Below are 23,298 nucleotides of genomic sequence, written 5' to 3'. Positions count from 1 at the left end.
TTAATAAGTTTTAAGAAGTAAATAAATTATCACGTATGTGGTACAGATACTCGATGGACTAATAATGTTAATACCAATCCTGGGATTTTAGATCCTTAAAAGTGTATACTTGATTGGTCGAGGGTCTGTTCTTGGAATGACATTTTTAAATAATTTTTTGATAAATTTAATTTCAGAATTTATCATCCAAACTTAGATATGAATTTCCATACTTAGCTAATAAAGGACTAATTAGAATTCGAATCTCATTTTTCTTTAAAACAAAAGATTATTACTAAGGAATTTTTAAAACTTGTGGGTCATTACGAATTGCAACTCAATTGTAGAGGTGGATCCAACTCGGATGGAAAACATAATAATTTTGTCGGCTCTTCCATTAGAATGGCTTCTTCATTTTGCTTTTTCCTTGACTTACAAATAGTGAAATATATATAAATATAAATATGTATATGTAAATTAGTTGTATAATATTGCTCTTTTTCACGCGCACGGCACGTGGGTTTGAACCCTCTTGGACCACATGCTTCTCTTCAATTGGATGCATGATATGGGTGGCTCAAGGCGATGGACATGGTTACACGTGGGCATGAAATGATATTGAAAATTGGAAACAAAAATATTCTCAAATAAATTGTATTTTTGCACTTGTATAATTTAATAGGTTAGTACTTGAGTATGTTGTGTGGAATCTTTCACTTAAATTTATTCATTTTAATCGATAATATCGAGATAGTAAAGTAGATAAACTAAAATTAGAAATGATAATTTTATAATTCTTTGAAAAGTGATTTGAAAGAGAAAGTGGATTATGCAACATCCATTTACTTACAGTCAGAAATGTTGGATAAATGTGGAGATCAGGAGATGAAAACGCACATGATTAACAATAAGAAGGATAAATTACATAGACGTCAAATTATCAGTTTGATTTAATTTGCCACACACTTTTTAATCTTAATCTTGTTGTAGCTCTAAACTTTCATTTTCAATGGTGATCAACAATAACAACAAATAATATGATTCATTCGAGAAATAATCACACAAACCATGCAGCCCAACCAATCAACCATTTCCTCTTACATTTTTTAAATATATTTAAAAATTGCTTGGACCTCTCGAGACGTTAAGAGAACTAAGACAATGCAATAAGATTATACAAGAAGATTTAGGATTGAAGGCATTATTGTTTGTTCCATCGAGCTCCATAATTCAACCAAATGAAGCATGTATTATTAGATCTGCCAATTGTGTTGGTTCCTAGGTTAGACTCAATACTTATACTTTCTTCAAGCAAGCAACAACACTCGCCATCTTGATGCCAATGTTTCATTGCTTTACTCTTCCAATGGGTAAAACCAAGTACCAAAACACTAGAACAGCAAAATCTGAGTTGTCTCAATCTTCCATCATGTTTCTTCAGGACCACTTCTTGAGTTGAGCCACATCACTATCGATGATTGATTGTCATCCTCATCTTTGCATGTGAATACATCAATCATCGATATCTAATGCTCTTTAATTGATCATCTTAGCCATTGCTTCTTCACGATCTTTATTATCCCAAATACAAATAGGACTACGTTTCTTTCACAGCCATCTAATATATATTACAAAATCCATTTTTTTTTGGATACGAAGTATCATAACAAATTGGTTAGACGTTCTTTTCATAGAAAACTACTCTTTAACTTGAAATAGTTGAGACAACGAAAGGAAAGCGAAGGCTATCCACATCCGAATCAAGAGATATCCATGGAATTTAGAAACTCAACCAAGTTTACCTCGACATATTTGTGAGTTGCAGTCATTTCTTTCATCTTCATCTTCATCTGGACGGGCTTGATAAAGCAAAATAGTACTAAACAATATAAACGGAAACTAATTCATGACAAGCAAGAAGAGCGGTAATTCATCACATCATCTCCAACCCAAAAATTGGATGAACAAGTGTGGGCCCTCGTATCATCCGTGCTTCAGGCTTTGACCATGAGTGATGTCCTTTCTGTTACAAAATCCAGCAGGATAGATTACTTATGAGAGAACAATAGAGATGGTCCTGAGAGAGAATTTGCAGGAGCTGACAGAGGCCTCACGCCTACCATTTCGGGCTTACATCCCAAATAATAAAGAACGGGATTTGAGATAGTGCCAGTAAGTGAATGGGCAGAGGTCCCTACAACACATCAATGCCCTGTGATAGTAGAAAACTCAAAATACTGACACGCCTTGTTATAATTTCAACACTGGTAGTCTTACTCTGCTGTTCATATTTCTGGTTCTTCTAATAAAGTAACCATCGAAAATCCATATGATATTTGCTGAAATAGTTTTTGGAGTTTTGTTGCGTACCTTGCATGACAAGTTGATAGCCCGCAAGAGTAGCAGCGACCCAACGACTCCAGGCTCCAGCAAAAATTTTAGTGCTGGCCAGCATGTCAAATTATATTCTAATGTTGAAAAAGCATAATAAGTTGGAAAGGAATTCAACTTATATGTGGTCTATTATAAAGATTGATCAACACTTCACTCCACTGTTCTTTAAGGACACTAGTGATTAATACATAAAATATTATCATTATAAGATCTAGAATTCGAATTTTGATAAAGTTAAACTAAATACTTTACTTATGTGCTAGTTATTATTTCAAAAATTAATAATCGTTCGTATTTTATTTTTTCTGTATTGATTTTAAGATGAATTGATAGAAACGTTGAGAAAGAACGTATTTACTTTTTGGCATCATAAAAACGATCAACACTTACTGTCCAATGGAAACAGACTTTGATGTTGACAGGGAGGTACACTCATTCAGCTCTCCACTTTCTTATCAAATCCAAGCTTGATCCGAATTGGCGTGCAAATAAACTGTGAGTGCAGACAAGACATTTATACCCAATTGCTGGAAAAACAACCACAAACAAATTATTATACTGGACCACGTATCTCACAATCCTGCTAAAGATTACAATAATTCTGCGATGTGGCAATTTGATTTTGTATAAAATGAGTTAATGTTGGAAAATTTGGACCACGTAGCTAAAGAAAGCATACGTAATTTTGCTGATGCAGCTTGCATTTGATGGATGAAAAATCTAGCAAGTGAGAAATGAAGGCGTTGCAATAAGGCACAAGGATCTAATAAGAGTAAATTGAGTTGCCTACTGACAATTTAATGGAAAAGATATAATTTAATTGCGTTGGATGAAAAATAATTGCAACTGCCTAAGCATAATGAAAACAAATAAAATAGAGTCTCAAAGACGATGACAACAATTATGTTGGCAGTTCAAAATGAGGGCACAAGCTTGCTTGGATTGAGATTTGCTCGGCATTTCCAAGAGTAGCAATGTTTCATGCATTTAACTACTTTGATATTACTCTTAGAGCCAATAGACACGAGTGGATACATTCAGTGTGATAGATATATAGAGAGAGAAATTTGTTATCCTGCCCATCTACTCAATACTCACTCCTGGATATACACTCCATTCACAATTATATCTTTTCCTGAAAAACCCCCCATAATTGTTTGTGAAGAGAGTTTCAACTAATCACGCAAATGCACTGGTTCAAAAAATGGAATATATTTTTCCAATAACATTCTAGTCAAAATATGCCTTTAACACTTTTTTTCAACTCATTTTTTCAGATAAATCTTCATCTTGGGACCTTAACAAATATACATTTAACACTGGAAGCATAATACAGACAGCCAGCAAGATAATGATTTTTAGAAATTTTCACAAATTGTCGAATTGGAAAATATAGAAAGCACTAATGCTAGAAGTTCTCGTCAAACTAAAATTGGCCGAGCATGCAAGCTTCCACCGAGACACTTGGCCTGTTCCATTGAAGATGATTGATCCAATCAAAGAAACATTTGCAGTGCACATTGCAACAAGCTCTCAGGTATATAATTGCCAAGATGAATTCAAAGTGCAAATACCATCAAAATTCAGAATGATGATATTCATGAATAGTTATCCAAGCCCCGACAATAAAACGTGCACAGATGGCTACCAAATTGTGATAAAACATCCACCAGAGCTCCATACCCACCAACAGCTATAACCTGAAGATCAAGCCAGTAACACTTTTCATAATCCAGCAGAAACAATAAAAAAATAAGCAGTTTGTCTTGATGGGAAATTGAAAGAGATGAAAGACACTAGCAGAAAATTACCCAGGGGATTGTTTTTTTCTTGTTAGTCAACAAAGAAAATCAAATAATTTGCAACTTTAAGGAACTCTAGCAATATTCTCAATCAATCATCACCTCTGTTTTATTCAACTTTTTTGCTATAACTTTTATAGATTTCTGGAACATTACAGTTAGAATCTAATTGCTTACAACAAAGGCAAAGTCAAGATAAAGGTGCATCGAAGATCTAATGCCGTAAATGTAGTTCAAATATTTGGCCAAGCAAATCATATAGAAAAGATTTTTGAAAACACATCTCACTGAATTTGATTAAATTCAGACTTTCATGAAGAGATATTCTACTTTCATGTAACCTATTGTTTTAATGTTATACAGCTCTTTTATCCCTCAATATATTCTTTAGTGTTCACCTAGCAATGATACTAGAAAAAAGGACAGGTGACTAACATACCATGCAGAAGTGAAACACACATTTTCCTTTCCAAAGAATAATTTTTAAAAAATTGATGTGAGATTCCGGCATGTTAATTAGGATTCAAAATAATAACCGATTGATAAGCAAGGCAACTTAAGAAAGCAACATTAACCATTTTATACAAGTTCCTGAAATAGATTCTTTGGCCATTATAACAAGTATATAATCTTTTAGTAGAAAAATGAAACTTAAAAGAAGTGAGCAAAATCATACTCCAGAAGGATGCAGTGAAACAGAAAATGCAGATTGAGGAGCACATTTTAATTGTGAAAGAGTAGCCCCATTAATACTGAAACGAGTAAGCACAGGTTCTGATCCAACTGCAACAATCTACATAGTGACAGGAAATGGAGAAATCAATATGAATACAACAACAACAAACTTATCCCACTAGGTTGGGTCCGCTATGAATACAAACAAAAACTGATTAAAATAATTGTACAAAATAATAATAAGTTGGAAAACTGTACAAGTTGACATCTGCACTACACAAAATCCATGTTAATTATTTGAGGTTGGCTACAAGGGTCTAAGGGTCATTGTATAATGAACACCTATTTCTCATTTAAGCTAGTTATCACTAATTCCACAATTCCAATCCAAAAAAGGATTAAAACAGATGTCTAGCTCAATCACGAGAAGAATGAAGCTTCCTAAAACCAATTTGACTTCATTTTAATGAAACTTGGAATTTGAACCTTACAAAGAATTTGGATTTTCAAATAATTTTACGATCTTATTGTTTTATTCAAAGAAAACAAAGGAAATCATGAATTTGTTTGCGTGGACTTGTAGTGGAAATCATATTAGGCTTTTGTTGTCCTCTCATGTTAGTCATTCTTCCTACAAACTGGAAAGATAAAAACTTAAGTGTATCTAGAGCAGGTCAGAAAATCAACACTTCTATGAATAGCATCCAAAAAGTCCACATCAGCAAATACAGAATATCACTGAAACAAACTAATGCAGTACTCATGCACTAAATTCCTTCTCCAAATTTGACCTACTCCTTTCCTGTAGACCCTAGACATCTCTCCAGACTGCAAAGTTCACATAATTTTTACTTTTTAGTCAAAAAAAGCACATCAAAATATGCAATTGCATTATGTTGCAGATTTGCAGACTCCCATCTAAACCATTTCTTTAAGCATATCTCAGCCAAGTAAAGCTGAATTTTAAAGTACTATTAGACTCCGCTATCTTTGCAATTATCCCTCCGGAGTCCGGACTCATGCTAGATGACCTGACATTAACACCAAGTTGACTGATGTCATCACTTCTAATGATCACGTATAAAAAAAAACTCAAAAAATCATATTGGTCACCTAAATTCATATCTGTGCTTCTGGTATCCAAGTCTGAGCAATATGATATTAGACCATGAATGCCACTTTACCAAAACATGTGATAGGATAAGAGAGCAAGATTGTAGCAAGCATCCTTGATATCACCATCATTATACTAACTACAATTAGCAAGTTCGTGTCTGCAACATTCTTTCGTATCAATTATTAAGTATGAAAGTCGATCAAACCTTGCAAATGTATTAGAGCATATTTTAGTAATGAGAAAAAGCAGATAAAATTGAGCTGATGTCGATTTTCAAAGTGACCGAAATGTAATTAGTCATTGATTTTGTGATGCTAGATATCAGATTCTCTAGGCCAGGCTGAATACAACTATATTTATCCTATTTATAGACTAACAAGAAAAATCTCTTGGTGATAACTAGAAAACTGCTTATAATAACTTAAAAGTGATAGAATCGTGGAAGATCCTAAAAGTGAGAACTAGTAAAGTGCTACATCAATCTTTTTTTTTTTCAGGATTAAGGTCGTATCACCTATCTTACCAATAGCACAGCAGGTAAAAAATCCTACATATTCAACAGATTCTAATGGACAAGTAGTCAAATACTGTATATGTGATATGACCAAACCAGTACAAGCAAAAAAGGGACAGTTTATATTTAAAATGAATTAGCTTAAAAATTACAAATGCCGACGACATGAAGTGTTGTGCCATGTCCACAGTGGTTCAGCACACACAACTGTAGCATATTGCTTAGTGGTTGTAATTCAGCAGCCCAAAACAAGCATGGTGTACCTAGAATCGAAAACTTTGATTTGACAGAAAAGAGAATATGTCTATACAGCTAACAGTTAATAAGAAATTTGCATATCTCAAGGGACTCCAAGAGACAAATAGAACTAACAGGAGTTAAAGTTCCTTGACATAGATTTGAAAAGGTTCATGTAGTCAACCACATATTTAGACAGGGCCCAGTGTGCATCTTGATAAGAACTTACCTGATTATCATCAAACAGCAAATCTTGCACTGGAGCATAATGGCCTATGTTAAAGATACATTCATAGGATAGCAAACTCCAAACTGATAATCCAGCACCAGTTCCACAAGCCTGAAAGGGAACATTACTTATCCAAAACCTTTCATTTGTCATACAAAAAGAAGGGCATGACATCAGAAGTAAAACATATTTACTACTTTAATGTAAATAATATCCATATGCAACCTATATATATTTAATTTATCCAGAGCATTTTGCTTAGTTTAGATGAAACAAGAATATATTTGGATCAGACCAAAGTTTAGATATGCTATGGGACATATCTAGTTCAAAAATTCAACTAATCCACTTATCCTTACTTTTTTTTAATTAGATTATATTTAGATATGGTGTGCACATACACATATACACATTAGCATGCATAAAGTGTATAAAAGCATGTGAAACCCACCAACACACTGATATGTATATCCAATTGGGATGGAGCAACAACAGGGATATAGATTATATGATGGGTGGAGTTTGCATATTCATAACATTTGTAGAACCATGGGGGAAAAAACAGGGTATAGCACAACTGCACAAATATTGAAGAAACAACTAAAATGAGCAGAGCAAATATATATGGTAAATTCAATAAGCGTCAAGTATCTTATTGTCTGCTCATAAGGAATGAGGTTAATTTTTGCAACGTTGTATTAGTAAAACTTTTAGGGTGCGTTTGGTTCAAGTTATCATGTATAACCTTAGTTATGTGATTACCAAGTAATCACATAACCAAGGTTATGGGGAATAAAACATAACCAAATATTGTTTGGTTCAACCTAAGTAATGCAACAAAAATTTGTTTGTTTGAAGGTTTTAATGAATAACTTAGTTTAATATTTTACTATATTACCCTTAGTTACAAAACCAACCATATATATTATTATTATTATTTTTTAAACCCTACATTTTTTTTTCTTTTTCACATTTTTCTTTATTTTTAAAGTTTTTTTTAATTTGTTTACGTTTATTTTTTTACATTTTTTAAATTTTTTCTATTTTTATTTTTTTTATTTTTAATTAAATTTTTTTATTTTTTTATTATTTTTACGGTTTTTAAATTTTTCACGTTTTTTCTATTTTTTATGTTTTCCCATTTTTTATTATTTTTAAAAATTTTATGCTTTTTCTATTTTTTTTTATGTTTTTTTACATTTTTTATTTTTTAAAAGTTTTTTATATTTTATATATTTTTTTCTTTACATTTTTCTTTTTTATCACATTTTTCTCTTATTCGAGGGTATTTTGGGTAAAAAAATTTCGTTAACCCCGGAATCAAGAAAAATCTCAGTTTTTCGAAATTTTCCGATTCCGGGTTGCATGCCCCTTTTGTTGACGTGTCGGACATAGAACGTTACTCGGGAATCATCGATTACCTAAACCAAACAGGATTTTCGTTGATAACCTTGGATGGATAACAAGGTTATCAAGGATAACCCCCAACCAAACGCACCCTTAGGTGTGTTTGATTCAAAGTTATCATGCATAACCTTAGTTAGTTATGGAAAATAAAACATAACCTAATGTCGTTTGGTTTATTCTTAGATAATGTAATAAAAACTTGTTTGTTTAAAGATTTTAGCGTATAACTTAGTTTAATATTTTATTTTAAAAAATAGTAATAATATAATTCATATTATAAGGAAATAAATTTATGTGAATATATAGAATTTATTTGATTTTTCAGGAATTTTTAAATATTTTAATGGGATAAATCAATTATGGTTTAGAAAAGTCCTTTTGGCTATCCTATTTAGACTGGGAGTGGATTGGAACTTAACCTAAGTTTGGAAAATTAAAACCTAAGTTTTAATTAAAATTATTCTTCCCCGTCATCGTTCTCTTCCCGTTCCTTGCAAGTGGCTACAACGCTGCCGTTGCATGTCCACCAGCATCACCTTTGTCACAAGAGATGTCAGCACCCCATCCTTCTCCTTCCCAAGCCACACGAGACGTCGGTGCCCGTACTAGAGTTCCTCACGAGGTGCTTGCAGCACTATCGCTGAAGCAGCGACTGAGTGCACGTCCGTCGACGTCGCCTCCGTCCACGCAAGACATCGACGCCCCATCCTTCTTTTTAAGCCATGCGAGACGCCCAAGCCCGTACTAACCAATTCGGGAAGACGAAGCTCCACTCACATGTGTCCTTCATTGGCCACCCCAAACCGCCGCGGAGCTCTGCCACCACTCGCTAATCACGCTCGACAACAACTCATGACTGGATTCTCGTTAACCGTGGGATCAAGAAAAACCTTAGACTTCGAAGATAATCAGGTTCTGAGATACATAACCCTTTTGCTGACGTCGTGACTTGACAGGCATGTATGATAACTTGAGAATCGATCTGTACCTAAATCAAATGAGGTTAAATAATATAACCTAAGATGGATAGCTAAGGTTATCACCAATTACCTTGAACCAAATGCACCCTTAAGGTTGCATTTGATACACATGAATGGAATGGAAATGAAATGAAACTAAAAAATGAAATAAAATGAAATGAAAAGAGCAGTGATCCATTTCATTTATTTATTTGGTTGCAATAATAAAATTGATATAACTATGCTTTAATCTATGTAACTTTTTTTAGATCTCTATTTTTTTCAACCAACTTAACTTATATGCTCCACTTATCTATTTGAGTGTTTAATCTTCTTTGTTCATTTGACATACCTGATTGATTGATCCACAAAATATTCTTGACATGGCTGGTACACTCAAACACGTCCAATCCACTCAATTCCAACCTGATATGATTGGCATATCTTATTCGACCAACTTAACCAACTTGACTCACTTGATCTTTTCACACAATTTGATTGGCTCCAACTCTAAATAATATTATATTTCTTAAATAACTTTTACTCTGAATCAAAACAAGAAATAAAATAAAAGAACTATTGAACTTTAATTAATAATAGATCTTACTTATCATCTAAAAAATAGTTTAATTTTGCTACCCAATGAAGAAGTATCATATATTTTAATAAAATCTATACAAGAAGAAACTAGAGGTAGAATAACATTATTTCAAAAAAGCAAAAAAAAAAAATTACGTAAGCAAATGCATTGAAGATAGAAATTGTACCAGCCAACTTTCACTTGAATCAATGGCAACGCAACTGACCCAAGAAGACAGCTTAGACTTAAGGTTCCTCCCAGATTGTATAACTTGAGTGCATAATCCACTTCTACAATCTAAAATACAAATAATTCAAGAGCTGCATAAATCAGAAAATCTCACATGTTCATGAGCATGAAAAACATAAAATTGAATGTAAAAATTATAAATTAAGCTATTATCTGATATCGCCAAAAGGCTGATAGCCACTACGGAACCAATGAATCAACCTTTACCTTCTTTATTTGCCTCATTCTACCTTAGTTTTTCACCATCACTTCTAAGCTAAACCACAGATGAGAGGACTTCAGGTTTTTGAAATTCTAAATTCTAATCTTTATGTAAATACTAAATGGTTCTAGGAATTAAAAAACACTCATCAGATTTCCAGTCAATCTGTACCCCCTTGCAAGGAACACAAAAAAAAGTTGTTTCGAAGAGCATTAAGCGATTCATGTGATCTTTGGAGTCTCAAAGACAGAAACATTTGATTGAGTATCTCCAAAAGATTATTTTACATAAGCCAGAGCATTCAGTAAACAATACAGATATATTAGTTTCACTCTCTCAACCTTCACTTGTCTTAACAAATTCTACAACTCAAATTCAGACTAACAAGACATATTTGTTGGGAGAAGTCATGCAATGGAAACTCACTAGAGTCCAAGAATACCATCTACAGATTGAATAATACGCATGGACTAGTCAATTTAGTTTTACCAACATTCAGACATTTTATTGTTCAATACTGTCGTGTTCCAAGTATAAATTTTAAAAGCTAGTGCACATATATTTCCAGATTGTAGGTCATTCGACAGCACTATACTATTAAGTTTCTAACTCACCCCATATTCGTGTTGTTCCATCTTCTGAACCTGTGATGATCTTAAAAGGGATAACCACAAAAATGAGTTAGTAAACAGAAGGCGTAAGATGTAAAAACTGCCAATTTGAAATGCCAAAGTGGTGAGAATTTAGTGTCGAGAGAATAGTAGCTGAAAAGGTTAGGCACTAGATGACATAGTAAAATACTAGTTGTAAAACCTGAGGATGAACAAAATGAAAGGGGCGCGCACATAGTTTTAAAAGCAGTCTATGGTATCGCTTATGTAACTAAGGCTTCGCCTTGTTACATTTATCTTTGATCAACTACTGTGCTCATTAACTTTTGGAAATTTTAAACAAGCATTTGTTCCGTCTTTTGGTAAGGCATAAAGCTTCGGTTATAATTGTATTATGTTATGAATTAAGATGTAGACGTCGAGCCTAAAATGAATCAAGCATTTGAAATGATTGTTCAAGCTTGACTTGATTTATTTTTTATAAGCTTGAGCTAATCTTTTATTTGTTTAATTGGTTATTGAACTTGATAATTTAAACTTGTTTATTCATTTTAAATTTCTTTTTTTGTTTATTTAGTATGTTGATAAGAGTTTTATTAATGAATATGGTTCACAAGCGTTATTCATGAACATTATACACAAATATTAACGAGCCGAATACATGTGTTCAAGTTTGTTTGTTTAGTTTAACAAGTTGTTCAAATGTATTTATTTAATTGATCTTATGTGCATTGAATAAACATAAACAAGCTTTTACCAAGCCAAATATCAAGTTTGTTCACGAACATTCAATTCATTTACAACCCTATGTGCTTAAGTCATAGTATAATATTCAGTTTCATATAACATAGCAGATATAATCGTCATTTTGTAGAACTTCCCTTTAGGTTTTAGAAATACTTTACGATCACATAAAACACTCAACGCTCTCCTCCATTTCAACCATCCTGTTTATATTCTAGATAAAACATCTCTCTCAATCCCTGCATCATTTTGTAAAAAAAACTTAAATACTTAAAGCTCTCGGTTCTAGACAACTTAACATCTCCTATCTTAACAATTATCTCATTATGTCTAATATTGCTAAACTTAAATTCCATATATTTTGTCTTTATTCTACGAAGCCTAAACTCTTTCACTTCTAGTATTTACCACCAAAATTCGAGTTTAACATTTACTTTTTTACGTGTTTCATCTACAAACAACATACACAATGGTACCGTGTCTTGGATGTGTCTAGTGAGTTTGTCAATGATTAGTGTAAAATTATACGGACTTAGAGTCAATTCTTGATGTAACCCTATCTTTATGGGAAACACTTCAATTAATCAGCCTAAAATCTTCACTCTTGTTGTTACGTCTTCATACATATCCTTAATTAGTTCTATATATATTACGCTAATACCTCTCTTTTTCTAGAATTCTCCATATAATTTCTCTGAACACTCTATCATAAACTTTTTCTAAGTCAACGAAAATCACATGTAGATCTTGCTTTTGTTCCCAATACTTTTCAATTAGTTGTCTGAGAATATGCATAACTTCTATTGTTGATCTTCGAAGCATAAATCCAAATTGAATTTTAATTACCATAGTCTCCTTCCTTAACTTTTTTCTAGAATTCTAGAAATTTTGCAAATACTAAATTTTAATTTTAAAATCTTGAAAAATATAAATATTTTTAGAAACTAATAATTACTTAAAAATTCTAGAATGGAGTTATATAGTACCAATAATGCTTAAATTATAAATTTATTGATTGATTTCAATTTCAAGTCTTATTTGATTGAATTATATATTCCATTAAAACTCCGCCATGATGACCGATCATGGCCGGTCCCAAACCCGGATAAAGGAGGAGGGTTGCGTTAGGTTGTCACCCAGTGTCAAACTATGGCAAATATTCAATGAATGAATTCATTAAACTATTGTGCTAATGCTAGGTTGTTCCCCGGAAGAAACGCGTTGCAGGGTCCGACTGTAACGTCTCGGCAAGGACCGCTACATCTCCATAACTCGGGTGTAGTGATAAATATGCAAGAGTTCGCGTTACAAGGTCCGACTGTAACGTCTCAGCAAGGACCGCTACATCTCCATGAGAACTTGAGTGTAGTGTTAAATAGGCAAAAGTTCTCACGTCATAGGTTAAATAAGAACAAATATGATAGGAAAACTAATAATCTAAGATTTGGAACATGGAATATAGGAACTCTCACTGGTAAATCAATGAAGGTAGTAGATATGATGATTAGGAGAAAAATTAGTATTTTGTGTGTACAAGAGACAAAATGGATAGGCGAGAAGGCAAAAATGATAGAGAACTCTGGTTTTAAGTTATGGTACACTGGAAAGAGTAAAATAAGAAATGGAGTGGGTATCATTGTAGATAATTTGTTAAAGGATGAAGTTATAGGAGTAGTTAGAAAAGGGGATAGAATTATAACACTTAAGATAATAGTGACGAAAGAAACTATGAACATAATTAGCGTATATGCACCACAAGTAGGATTAGATGAAGCAACCAAATCAAGGTTTTGGGAGGACTTAGATGAAATATTACAAAATATTCCACCAAGTGAAATGATTTTAATAGGAGGTGATCTAAATGGGCATGTCGGAGTGAAAAATGAGGAATATGAGAGAGTACGGAGTTATGGGTTTGGCACGAGGAATGAGGAAGGGAAAACTATATTAGATTTTGGGATAGCATATGACCTTATATTAGCTAATACGTTTTTTAAGAAAAGAGAAGAACACTTAGTCACATTCAAAAGTGGGAATAATAAATCGCAAATTGACTTTCTTATGGTTAGGAAGAAGGATAGAAAGATTTGTAAAGATTGCAAAGTCATCCCTGGAGAAACCTTAACTACCCAACATAAGGTAGTAGTGTTGGATATACGCCTCAAACGTAGTATCAATAGAAGAAAAATACACATGACTCGTAGAATTAAGTGGTAGAATTTAAAGGATGGAAAACAAGACATAGAAGGTATAAGTACAAGCATTAGGTAAAAATACAGTTACTTTAATATGACATAGGATAAGATGATATCAAAGTTGAAAATAATAGCCAAGAGTATACTCGGTGAGTCAAAGCGGCATACACTACCAAGTAAAGAATCTTGGTGGTGGAATGAGAAAGTACAAGAGAAAGTGAAGGAAAAACGAATAGCTTATAAGGAATTATATATTTGTAAGAACGAGGAAAACTAAAAAAATATACAATAGCCAAGAAAGAAGCTAAAAAAGTAGTGAGTGAAGTAAAAAATGAAACTTTTGAATGGTTATATCGAAAATTAGATACAAAAGAAGGGGAAAGAGACATTTATAGAATAGCTAAAGTGAGAGAAAGGAAAACAAGAGATCTTAGCCAAATAAAATGTATTAAAGATGAATGTAATAGAGTATTAGTAAATGATGGAGAAATAAAAGAGCGGTGGAAGAGGTATTTTCATCAATTTTTTAATGAAGGTTTAGGTGACCAACTTAACTTAGGTAATTTAATTAGGTCAAATGAGCATAGAAATTTTAATTTTTATCGTAGAATTCAAACATCAGAAGTAAAACAAACTTTAAATGAGATGCACAATAAAAAAGCCGTTGGACCAGATGATATTCCGATAGAGGTATGGAAGTGCTTAGGGAAACAAGGTATTGAATGACTTATAAAATTATTTAACATGATATTGAAAACGAAAAGAATGTCTGATCAATGGAGGATAAGTACTCTAGTTCCCTTATATAAGAACAAGGGAGACATACAAAATTGTGCAACCTATAGGGGTATTAAACTAATGAGTCATACTATGAAACTTTGGGAAAAAGTAATAGAGAAAAGATTAAGGAAGGAGACCGTAGACGAAAATCAATTTGGTTCATGCCGGAAGGTCGACAATAGGAACTATATATCTTTTCAGGCAACTAACTGAAAATTTTCAGGAATAAAAGTAAAATCTAGATATGATATTCGTTGACCAAGAAAAAGCTGATAGAGTGCCAAGAGAAATTATATGGAGAATTCTAAAAAGAGAGGTGTTAGTGTAACATATATTGAACTAATTAAGAATATATATAAGGGTGTAACGACAAGAGTGAAAAATTTAAACAGATTAACCGAAGCATTTCTTATAAAAATAGAGTTAAATCAAGGATCAACTCTAAGTCCATATCTTTTTACACTAATCAGGAATAAACTCACACTTCCAATACATGGTACCATGGTGCATGTTGTTTACAAATAATATTATTTTGTTGATGAGACACATGAAGGAGTAAATTCTAAACTCAAATCTTGGTAGGAAATACTGAAAGTAAAAGGTTTTAAGCTTAGTAGACTAAAGACAGAATATATAGAATTGAAGTTTAGCAATATTAGAAGTAATGAAACAATTGTTAAGATAGGAGAGGACGAGTTGCCCGGAACCGAGAGATTTAAATATTTAGGATCATTTTTACAAAATGATGGAGAGATGGGTGAAATGGAGGGGAGCGTCGGGTGTTTTATGTGACCGTAAAGTACCTCTTAAACTTAAAGGTAAGTTCTATAAAACCGCTGTTAGACCTACTATTTATATGGAGCTGAATGTTGGGCTATGACTCGAGCACATGAGCATAAGATGAGAGTTGCAAAGATGAGGATGTTAAGGTGGATGTGTGGGCATACGAAAATAGACAAAATAAGGAATAAGAGCATTAGAGAGAAAATCAGAGTTGCATCTATTGAGGATAAACTCCCAGAGACACGTTTAAGATGGTACGGACATGTACTTAGACGACCAATAAATGCTCCAGTTAGGCGATGTGAAACTATGATAAACATGCATATCAAACAAGGAAGAGGAAGACCAAAAAAGACTTGGTTAGCAACAATAAAACAAGATAAAATTTATTTAAATATAGATGATGATATAATAGGAGATAGAGCTCAATGGCGTAAAAAGATTCATACAGCCGACCCCACCTAGTGGGAAAAGGCTTGGTTGTTGTTGTTGTATATATTCCATTAAAGCACCAATAATTCTGAACAAGGATTTATTGGATTAATCTAAAAATACCAATAATTGAAATCTAATAATATGTAAATATAATTCAAGCTTTGTAAGAGAACTAAATAAAAATAATAATTTAAATAAATAAATAATTTCTAAGATAAAATTATACAAGCAGTTTACATTGATAATAATAAATATGGGGAAATATATATGAAGACAGACTCATAATAAAAACAAATGAAAAATTAAAATTTGTATCACTTATTTTCTAAAATTAAAGGCAAAAAAAATGGCCAATAGAGTTTAACTATAAATTTTAGTCAAAGATCTAAAAGTAATATCAGATGACTATATTGTAATAAAATGAAAGTGATAGACTGTTGGTGCAATTGTGTCGGGGTCAAAGTTGACCAATTTGGCTCAAGTTTAAGTTTTGATGTTAGACAATATATGAACATTACAAGTGTAATTGTCCATTAGAAAGAATGTTGGTACAAGTCTCCTCTGGTCAAAGGTTGACCAGTTTGAAATGAGAGAGTAGTCAAGTAGGTCAAGGTTGACCGAATACTTGACGGGAAAAGTCCTAACTGGAGGTTAGGCAAGGGCAAGACCAATGGGATGGTTGACAAAAGAAGAAAAACTAAGTGAGTCAATATTAACCGGACACTTGGTGTGCCTCAGTAAGTGAAGCCGAGCAGTGAGGAAGTCTAATTGAAAAGTTCTAGTGAGTGAAGGTAGATGATGAAAAGTCCTAATGAGTGAAGCCAGACAATTAAAAAGTCCCGGTGAGTGAAGTCGGGAAGTGAGAAAGTACTGATGAGTAAAGTCAGACAGTTGGAAAGTCCTAATGAGTGAAGCTAGATAGGGAAATCCTAGTGAGTGAAGATAGGTAGTGAAAAGTCCTAGTGAGTGAAGTCAGACAATTGAAAAGTCAGGTGAGTGAAATCAAGCACACCTGATGTTTGGAAATCCAAGTGGGTCATAGAGGACCGAACACTTTGCACGAGCGGAAAAGTCCAAGTGGGTCAAAGATTGACCAGACATTTGATGGAGAAGTCCCATCAGATCAAGTGTGACTGAATGCTAGGCAATGAGGAGCCCCCAATAGGTCACAATTGACCGGATGTTAGGAAAATGGAACCCTAGGCTTAAGTTAAGCAAGTTAGGGTATTAAAATCGCTTAGGCTAAACGATTCCCACTGAGCTTAAGCGATTTAGCAAGGCTTAATCACTTAAGAGAGTCGTTGACGTGAGGGAACAGAAAGCTGCTAAATCGCTTAGGATAAGCGATTCAGCCTTTTAAGGTCCATTTTAAAGAAACAGAAAGGTCCGGAAGCGAGTTGTGGTAAGAGATTAAGCAAGGCAGCTTTTGCTTACGATCTTTCTCGTGATTGAATAGAAAGGAGCGGAATCGATTCTGCCCCTCTTAAGCGATTAGGGTAATCGCTTAGGTTTAAAAATATAGTCGTTCTAAGCAGGTTGCAGAGGTAGTAATCGCTTAAGGAGAATCTTAAGCGATTCAAGGCAGTCGAAGAGCCCTAGAAAAGGGTTAACGCATGCACTGTTTCTTATGTCTCTCGCTCATAGTTTCTCAATGGCACGGCCAATTCTTGGAGATTTAGAGTGAAGTGTTGCTGCATTTCCAAGTTGATCAAAAGGTGTTTCCAAGCAAGAAGAAAGCAAGCTAGGGTTTCATTGTTGTAATCTTGTAAGATTTCATTTGTATTAGCTTCTCATCTTCTTCTTCTTGTATTTCTTCGTGTGTGAGTTTGTACAAGGCTTCTCCACTTCCAGATTATTTCCGAGAAGGTGCTCTTTCATAGTGTATGTGTGAGAGAGGGCCGGATCTTTGGATTAGTCTCCTCAAGGAAGTGGATACCAAGTAAACACAATGAGTTAGCATTGCTTCCAAGTTTCCACTGCAGAAGCAAGAAATCGAAATGAGCTATTCAACCCCCCCCCCCCCCCCCAACCCCGGTCCTAACACTGTGAAATACAAAAAAAAGTTGTTTTAGAAACCTTCAAATTCATTTTTTTTGTGTGAACCATGCAACAGAATTTGATACAGAAGTGTAAAATTATTAGAGAAACGTCACAGTATGCAAAGTGCATATCTGTGCTAGTTAAATATTATTTAATATTAGTCTTATTATTGCAACAATAGGCCACAATTTCCAACTATTTGAGGTTGGATACATTGATCCTATTAGGCCATTGAATTCTATATATAGAGTAGTTTATTTTCCATCATTCTGCATTTCAACCATGTCTTTTTGTTAACTTAAAGACAGGAAAACATTCCTCACCGTGCTAACTAGCTCTCTAATGATAAAACAAGACGGGGGTTTAGACAGCAGATAAAAAGAATGGCATTTACTTACCTGATGACTAGATTTACGAGCAGTAATGCAATGCAAATAATCTGCATGACCCTTGAATACCATTTTCTGTTTCCCTGTTTCCTAAATGCAATAAAGCTCCACATGATTAAAGGCTATAGCTGGAAAATAAATATCAACTCCACGTATCAAATAAGCATATAAACATACAAAAATGAAATCCCCTTTGAGGGTGGATTAGTTACATACAATGTCCCATGAGTATGCACGAGCATCACCAGCAGCTGAATAAACTGAGCCTTCCTATTTCAAAAACTGAATTTGGTTAGTCACCAAAGATGTTCATCACCAGCATTCCATAGTGCAAATCAACTTATAATGTATTCAACAACTAAAGGAAGTGTGGGTAGGACCTATGGCCTCATCATTGGATGGATAGGAGTAGAACTGATCATTAAAGAGATGGGCTGTCAAGCATCAATTTAATTTTGTTGCCATTCGGGTCAAAAAGTAATGCCTAAGCCCAGTATTAAGAGGTATAAATGTCCCAAACCCATGCATTAAGTTAAAATTTCTTGAAGAATGCAGAGCAAAACTATTGTCAAATAAAAAAAATTATAAAAGATACATAGTATAACTTAGCATGAAACCAAACACTAATTATAATGAACTATGAAGCTAATGTTTACTTATAAGCTAAGCTTGAGTCAAATTATACACGTCATGAAACTAACATTTTTCACAATGTTATAGAACACCTTATCTTTGATGGGTATGGTACTATGGTATACCGAAATTGGTGAGTAGGGTCTTCCAATGCTAAGTCAAATTATACATATTGTAAATCTAGCATTTTCACAAAACTATAGAACACCTTATCTTTGATGGGAATGGTATAATGAAATTGGTGAGTATTGGGGACTTCCAATGATGAATCAAATTATACATGTTATACAATCAACATTTTTCGCAATAGTATATAACACCTTATCTTTGATGGGAATGTATAACGAAATTGGTGAGTATTGGGGGACTTCCAATGGAAAATCAAATTACATGTGTTATAAAACCAACAAATTTCACAACACTATAGAACTCCTTATCCTTGATGGGAATGGTATAATGAAATTGGTGAATATTGGGGAACTTCCAACTGTGAGATAATTGAAAATTTTTGAATTGTCACAAGAGTGCTCAGAATCAGATAAGAATGTGAGGGAAGTGTAAGAAATATACACTACAAAACCACTCAAAGGCTTTAGAAAGCAAATCCAGTAGCATTCTTATCTACTACCACTATCAATAATCCAGAACATACTTAAAATGCAAGCAAAGCAAACAACAGAAAGGGAAATGAACAATAACCTGTTCATTGATTGTGATCGCATTAGTCTCAGGTATTGGCGATAGAGCCCCCCAAGGACCCCTGAAATTAGGAAAGATAAGGTAATTTGACATTATATCAAAAGAAACATAAAGAGAGATACAAATATTGAAAAGTTGAAGAAGAAAGCTCTTCAGTTTGAAATTCTTATGTGCACCAAAACCACACAAGGTAAAACAGCATGCTAGACAAAGCAGATTCATGGTAAAATAGAAGTGTCTGCCTAAAGAGAGTAGCATTACTTAAAAAAAAACCTCCTTTGATGCCTTATTAGAATTTATAAAATGAATGTAGCATACATTTTTTTATGACCAAAGATGGCTTAATCATTACAACCAAAACTAAAAAAGTTCAGACTGAAATATATGAAACTAGTATATATAAATATGCATGAATTTGTTAGCACAACTGCACAAATGAGATATCATGCTTCAGATATCTCATTCATATATACTGAAATCAAATAAGGACACCAAACTTATTTCAAAACTAGTAATATTGTAGAAATCCTACTCATGTTGTGGGTTTGCCAAGTCAAGTATTGGCTTCAACAAATTACCTGTAAGGATAAAAAATGAAATGGAGTAAATGAAAGCACATATTTCATGAGTGCATTGTACAGATTTTAACCAATGAATTCAGAAACTGGCCTTCTCATACATTCATACCCTGGGTCTTTTTATCCACAACAATATGTGAACTCAGTATTTCCTTCCAATTCCAACCCCTTAGTCGGCCATCGTCACCACAACTGCATAACATAGACAACTATATTTAACATAGAAAGACTGTCACTGATGGAGCAAATAACTAGCACGCATGTCCATCATCTGAGAATCATAACTAATACCGATGTTAAAGAGCTAAGCAAAGAAGACATAATCACAATCAATAGACCTAAAAAGCAAGCAGTTCTCTCCATGAGTATAGAACTTCAAATCATAGGTGGGGCCTTTGTGTGCTTGAATGATACTAAGTGGGTCTGCTGACAATGGATCAGCCACAGTCCTGATTTGAAAAAGCAGATGGGCAGATGGCTATTGAGCAAAAAAAAATAAGGCACTTTCATAAATCACAAAGATAATTAATGAGAAAAAAAAAGTGCATACCTCAGATTTGTCGCCATATCTAACTGCTGGTACTGAAAATATAAGAAGGGACCAGAAAAAAAATATCAGAAAAATATCTTGGAGGAATGGCATTAAATAAGCCTAGCCCTAGCACATCAAGACAATATCATGCATGTTTTCCTGGAAAGCCTAACCACATAAATTAGTAGCAAAATGAGGTAATCTAGAAATTTCAAATAGTGCATCACTACAACTTTGGGTCTGCTCAATTTTCAGATTTACAGAACTACTATACTTTACAATTAAACAAATGGCCTATGATCTAGAAAAAGAATAGTTACGAATCCTGGAGATGATGAAATACCCCAATCACAGTCACCAAATTATATACAAACAATAAAGCTCAACCAGCATCCTTGAAAATAAATTATCATCGAGCAATGCATTGAAATTATTCTTGCCAAATCCAATTTAAAACTCCTAAACTCCTCTTGGATATGTTTCCTCTCTCCAATCAATGTATTGCATTGAATAAATATTTCAATCTTGTGGAAACCCATATTAAAACAGAATTTACTTGAGTTTGGACGATATTAGGACTCAATAAACAGCATTTTATAAAGTCAAATATGGAGAAGATTGTATCTTTTCAGTGCATCATTAATCACAAAAGCATAGTATTGTTGGTCTTCTATTAGTTGTCAACGAGTAAGAAAAAGTATAATATGCAGCAGTTTTAATTTAAATAATAAATATTAATTTTAACATATTTGTATGCTCCAACCTCCAACTTACTTCCATATAAATACAGTGGGATATTCTATATTACCGAGAAAATATAGTGTTCTTGCCTTCAAATCAATGTGCATTATTCTATTGAGCACATTCTTTCAATTTTCGATTGCGCGTGTTTTAATTAACTAAGGCTAAAGAGCAGACGTCATAGAAAACATGATCGAAGACCTCTTAACAAGAAAATGTACTTTCATAACGCATTCAAACGAACGGGTGCAACGTCGAATCGATTACCTGAGACATAGAGGCGATGCAGGAAGCCAAGGAGTAACACGACAAGGAACCATCGCTGGAAGCCACGACGAGGATATCAGGGTTAGGGTTCTGGGAAGGGGCGAAGGCAGTTCGGAAGACAGTTCGACATCGCAGTTCCCTCTCCTGGAGAATGCTCTTCCTGTATCTTTCTTCGTCCCAAGACCTAGCGTCACCACCTGCTGCCTCCTGTTCTGTGGCCATTCCGGCATCGCCCACGATGGTCGCCGCTGCTTCTCACTCTATTTCGACGAGCAAGAGCTGGCCTTCCTGGGGTTCCAATAGCCCAATCGGGTCACTTGTCCCAGCCCTTGTTCGAACAGTTTGTTTACCCCGAGGACAAATTGAAATTTATTTAAAAAATTAAGTAACTTATAATGATAAGAAAGTAATTTTCACTATTACTTAAAATCAATATTATAAAAAAAATATTCAAATTTTTTCTATTAATCGTATTATATATATAACATCTTAAAAAAAACGAACTTTAGGAATAATTTGGTAGGCGGGTCCCATTCTTGATATTTGGTAGATGGAAATTAGAATCAAAATATGGATTTGACATTCCTAATTTCATAATCCATCCATCCTTAGGTTAAACTCATTCCTCTCTATTCATTTTTTTTTTTAACGGTCCAGCCTTCCTCCTCCGAACCTTTTCTTTTTTTCTCTTTTGCTTTCCGCGTTTCATCTCAGTGCCTTTCTTCCTCGCTCGTCGCCACGTCTCTGCTTCCCCAACTGCCCGCCCGATTGCCAATGCTTCTTCTTCCCCGACCCCACCCGCGATTCTTCTTCCCCGACCCCGCCCATGGCTCTGCTTCTCCGCTTGTCCGCTCGCCCGCGCTTCTTCTTCCCTGATTGCCCATGCTTCTCTCTTCCCCGACCCCCCCCCCCTCTTCTCCTCCTCCTCCCTGCTCGGTCGCCAACGCCTCTTCCTCTCGGCCACCCCTAGTAAGTTGTGGCAGGCGATTTCTTTATGTGTACGTATCAATAAAATTAATTGTATAACTTGTCGTATATAAAATGTGAATGCATTTAATTTTGTACACATAAGTAAAATGTGAATACAATCAAATGAAACTTGTCATAATAAATTAATTAACATGATATTAATTAACTGCTAAAGCATATGCATTTTCTTTAATCATGTAAAAAATTAAAATGGAGAGGCCATGCGAAATCTATTCATCATATTTTGTTTAGATCAAGAGCTTACTGCTTCTACTCATCTACGGTGATGAATTAATGTTTCACAGAACTACTTATTCCTAATGAACCAATGGGTAAGAAGGTCTCTTCTCTTTATTTGATTTCTAATTGCCTTTGTGAAACATATCATTCCAACTGAATTTCTAAGGCCCGATATTTAGGACAGTGGTGAACAAATTTAGACCAAGAATTGTGAATACATAATCAAGTAAATTATAATAATGCAGAAAAGTAAATAACCCACATAAGAAAAAGAAAAAGAAAAAGAAAATCATACAAACTAGTTAGTTATGGCCTAAA

At 33.9% G+C, this 23,298-nt stretch overlaps 1 protein-coding gene across 2 annotated transcripts; it reads right to left on the bottom strand.

Moving 5' to 3' along the window:
- Positions 1–3,615: 3,615 nt before the first annotated feature.
- LOC122014720 (THO complex subunit 6-like) lies at positions 3,616–22,122 on the bottom strand. Of its 2 annotated transcripts, none has more exons than XM_042571105.1 (13): positions 21,772–22,122; positions 20,782–20,813; positions 20,570–20,680; positions 20,341–20,423; positions 20,186–20,231; positions 19,654–19,714; positions 18,538–18,591; positions 18,331–18,411; positions 10,959–10,998; positions 10,081–10,190; positions 6,948–7,058; positions 4,852–4,968; positions 3,616–4,073 (listed from the first exon to the last, which is right to left on the bottom strand). In XM_042571105.1, the coding sequence occupies exons 1-13, from the start codon at positions 21,991–21,993 to the stop codon at positions 3,972–3,974; spliced, it is 1,170 nt and encodes a 389-aa protein (XP_042427039.1). In that variant the 5' UTR covers positions 21,994–22,122; the 3' UTR covers positions 3,616–3,971. The 2 variants fall into 2 exon arrangements, 1 of the variants encoding a protein (XP_042427039.1); XR_006120745.1 differs by lacking the exon at positions 3,616–4,073 and adding an exon at positions 6,634–6,744.
- Positions 22,123–23,298: the final 1,176 nt, after the last annotated feature.

The sequence above is a fragment of the Zingiber officinale genome, chromosome 8B, assembly GCF_018446385.1.
Source record: "Zingiber officinale cultivar Zhangliang chromosome 8B, Zo_v1.1, whole genome shotgun sequence".
Taxonomy (NCBI): Eukaryota; Viridiplantae; Streptophyta; class Magnoliopsida; order Zingiberales; family Zingiberaceae; genus Zingiber; species Zingiber officinale.
This window is presented reverse-complemented; position numbering and strand designations above follow the sequence as displayed.

What these genes read in the sequence shown, in the direction of transcription:
- LOC122014720 (XM_042571105.1), bottom strand. Translation starts at nt 21,993, where the DNA reads ATGGCCACAGAACAGGAGGCAGCAGGTGGTGACGCTAGGTCTTGGGAC. An exon ending in GAGAACTGCTTGCTTTTTAG is followed by an intron (nt 20,424 to 20,569) that starts GTCTATTGATTG and finishes TATGTTATGCAG; the next exon opens with TTGTGGTGACGATGGCCGAC. An exon ending in CGATCACAATCAATGAACAG is followed by an intron (nt 18,592 to 19,653) that starts GTTATTGTTCAT and finishes TTTTTGAAATAG; the next exon opens with GAAGGCTCAGTTTATTCAGC.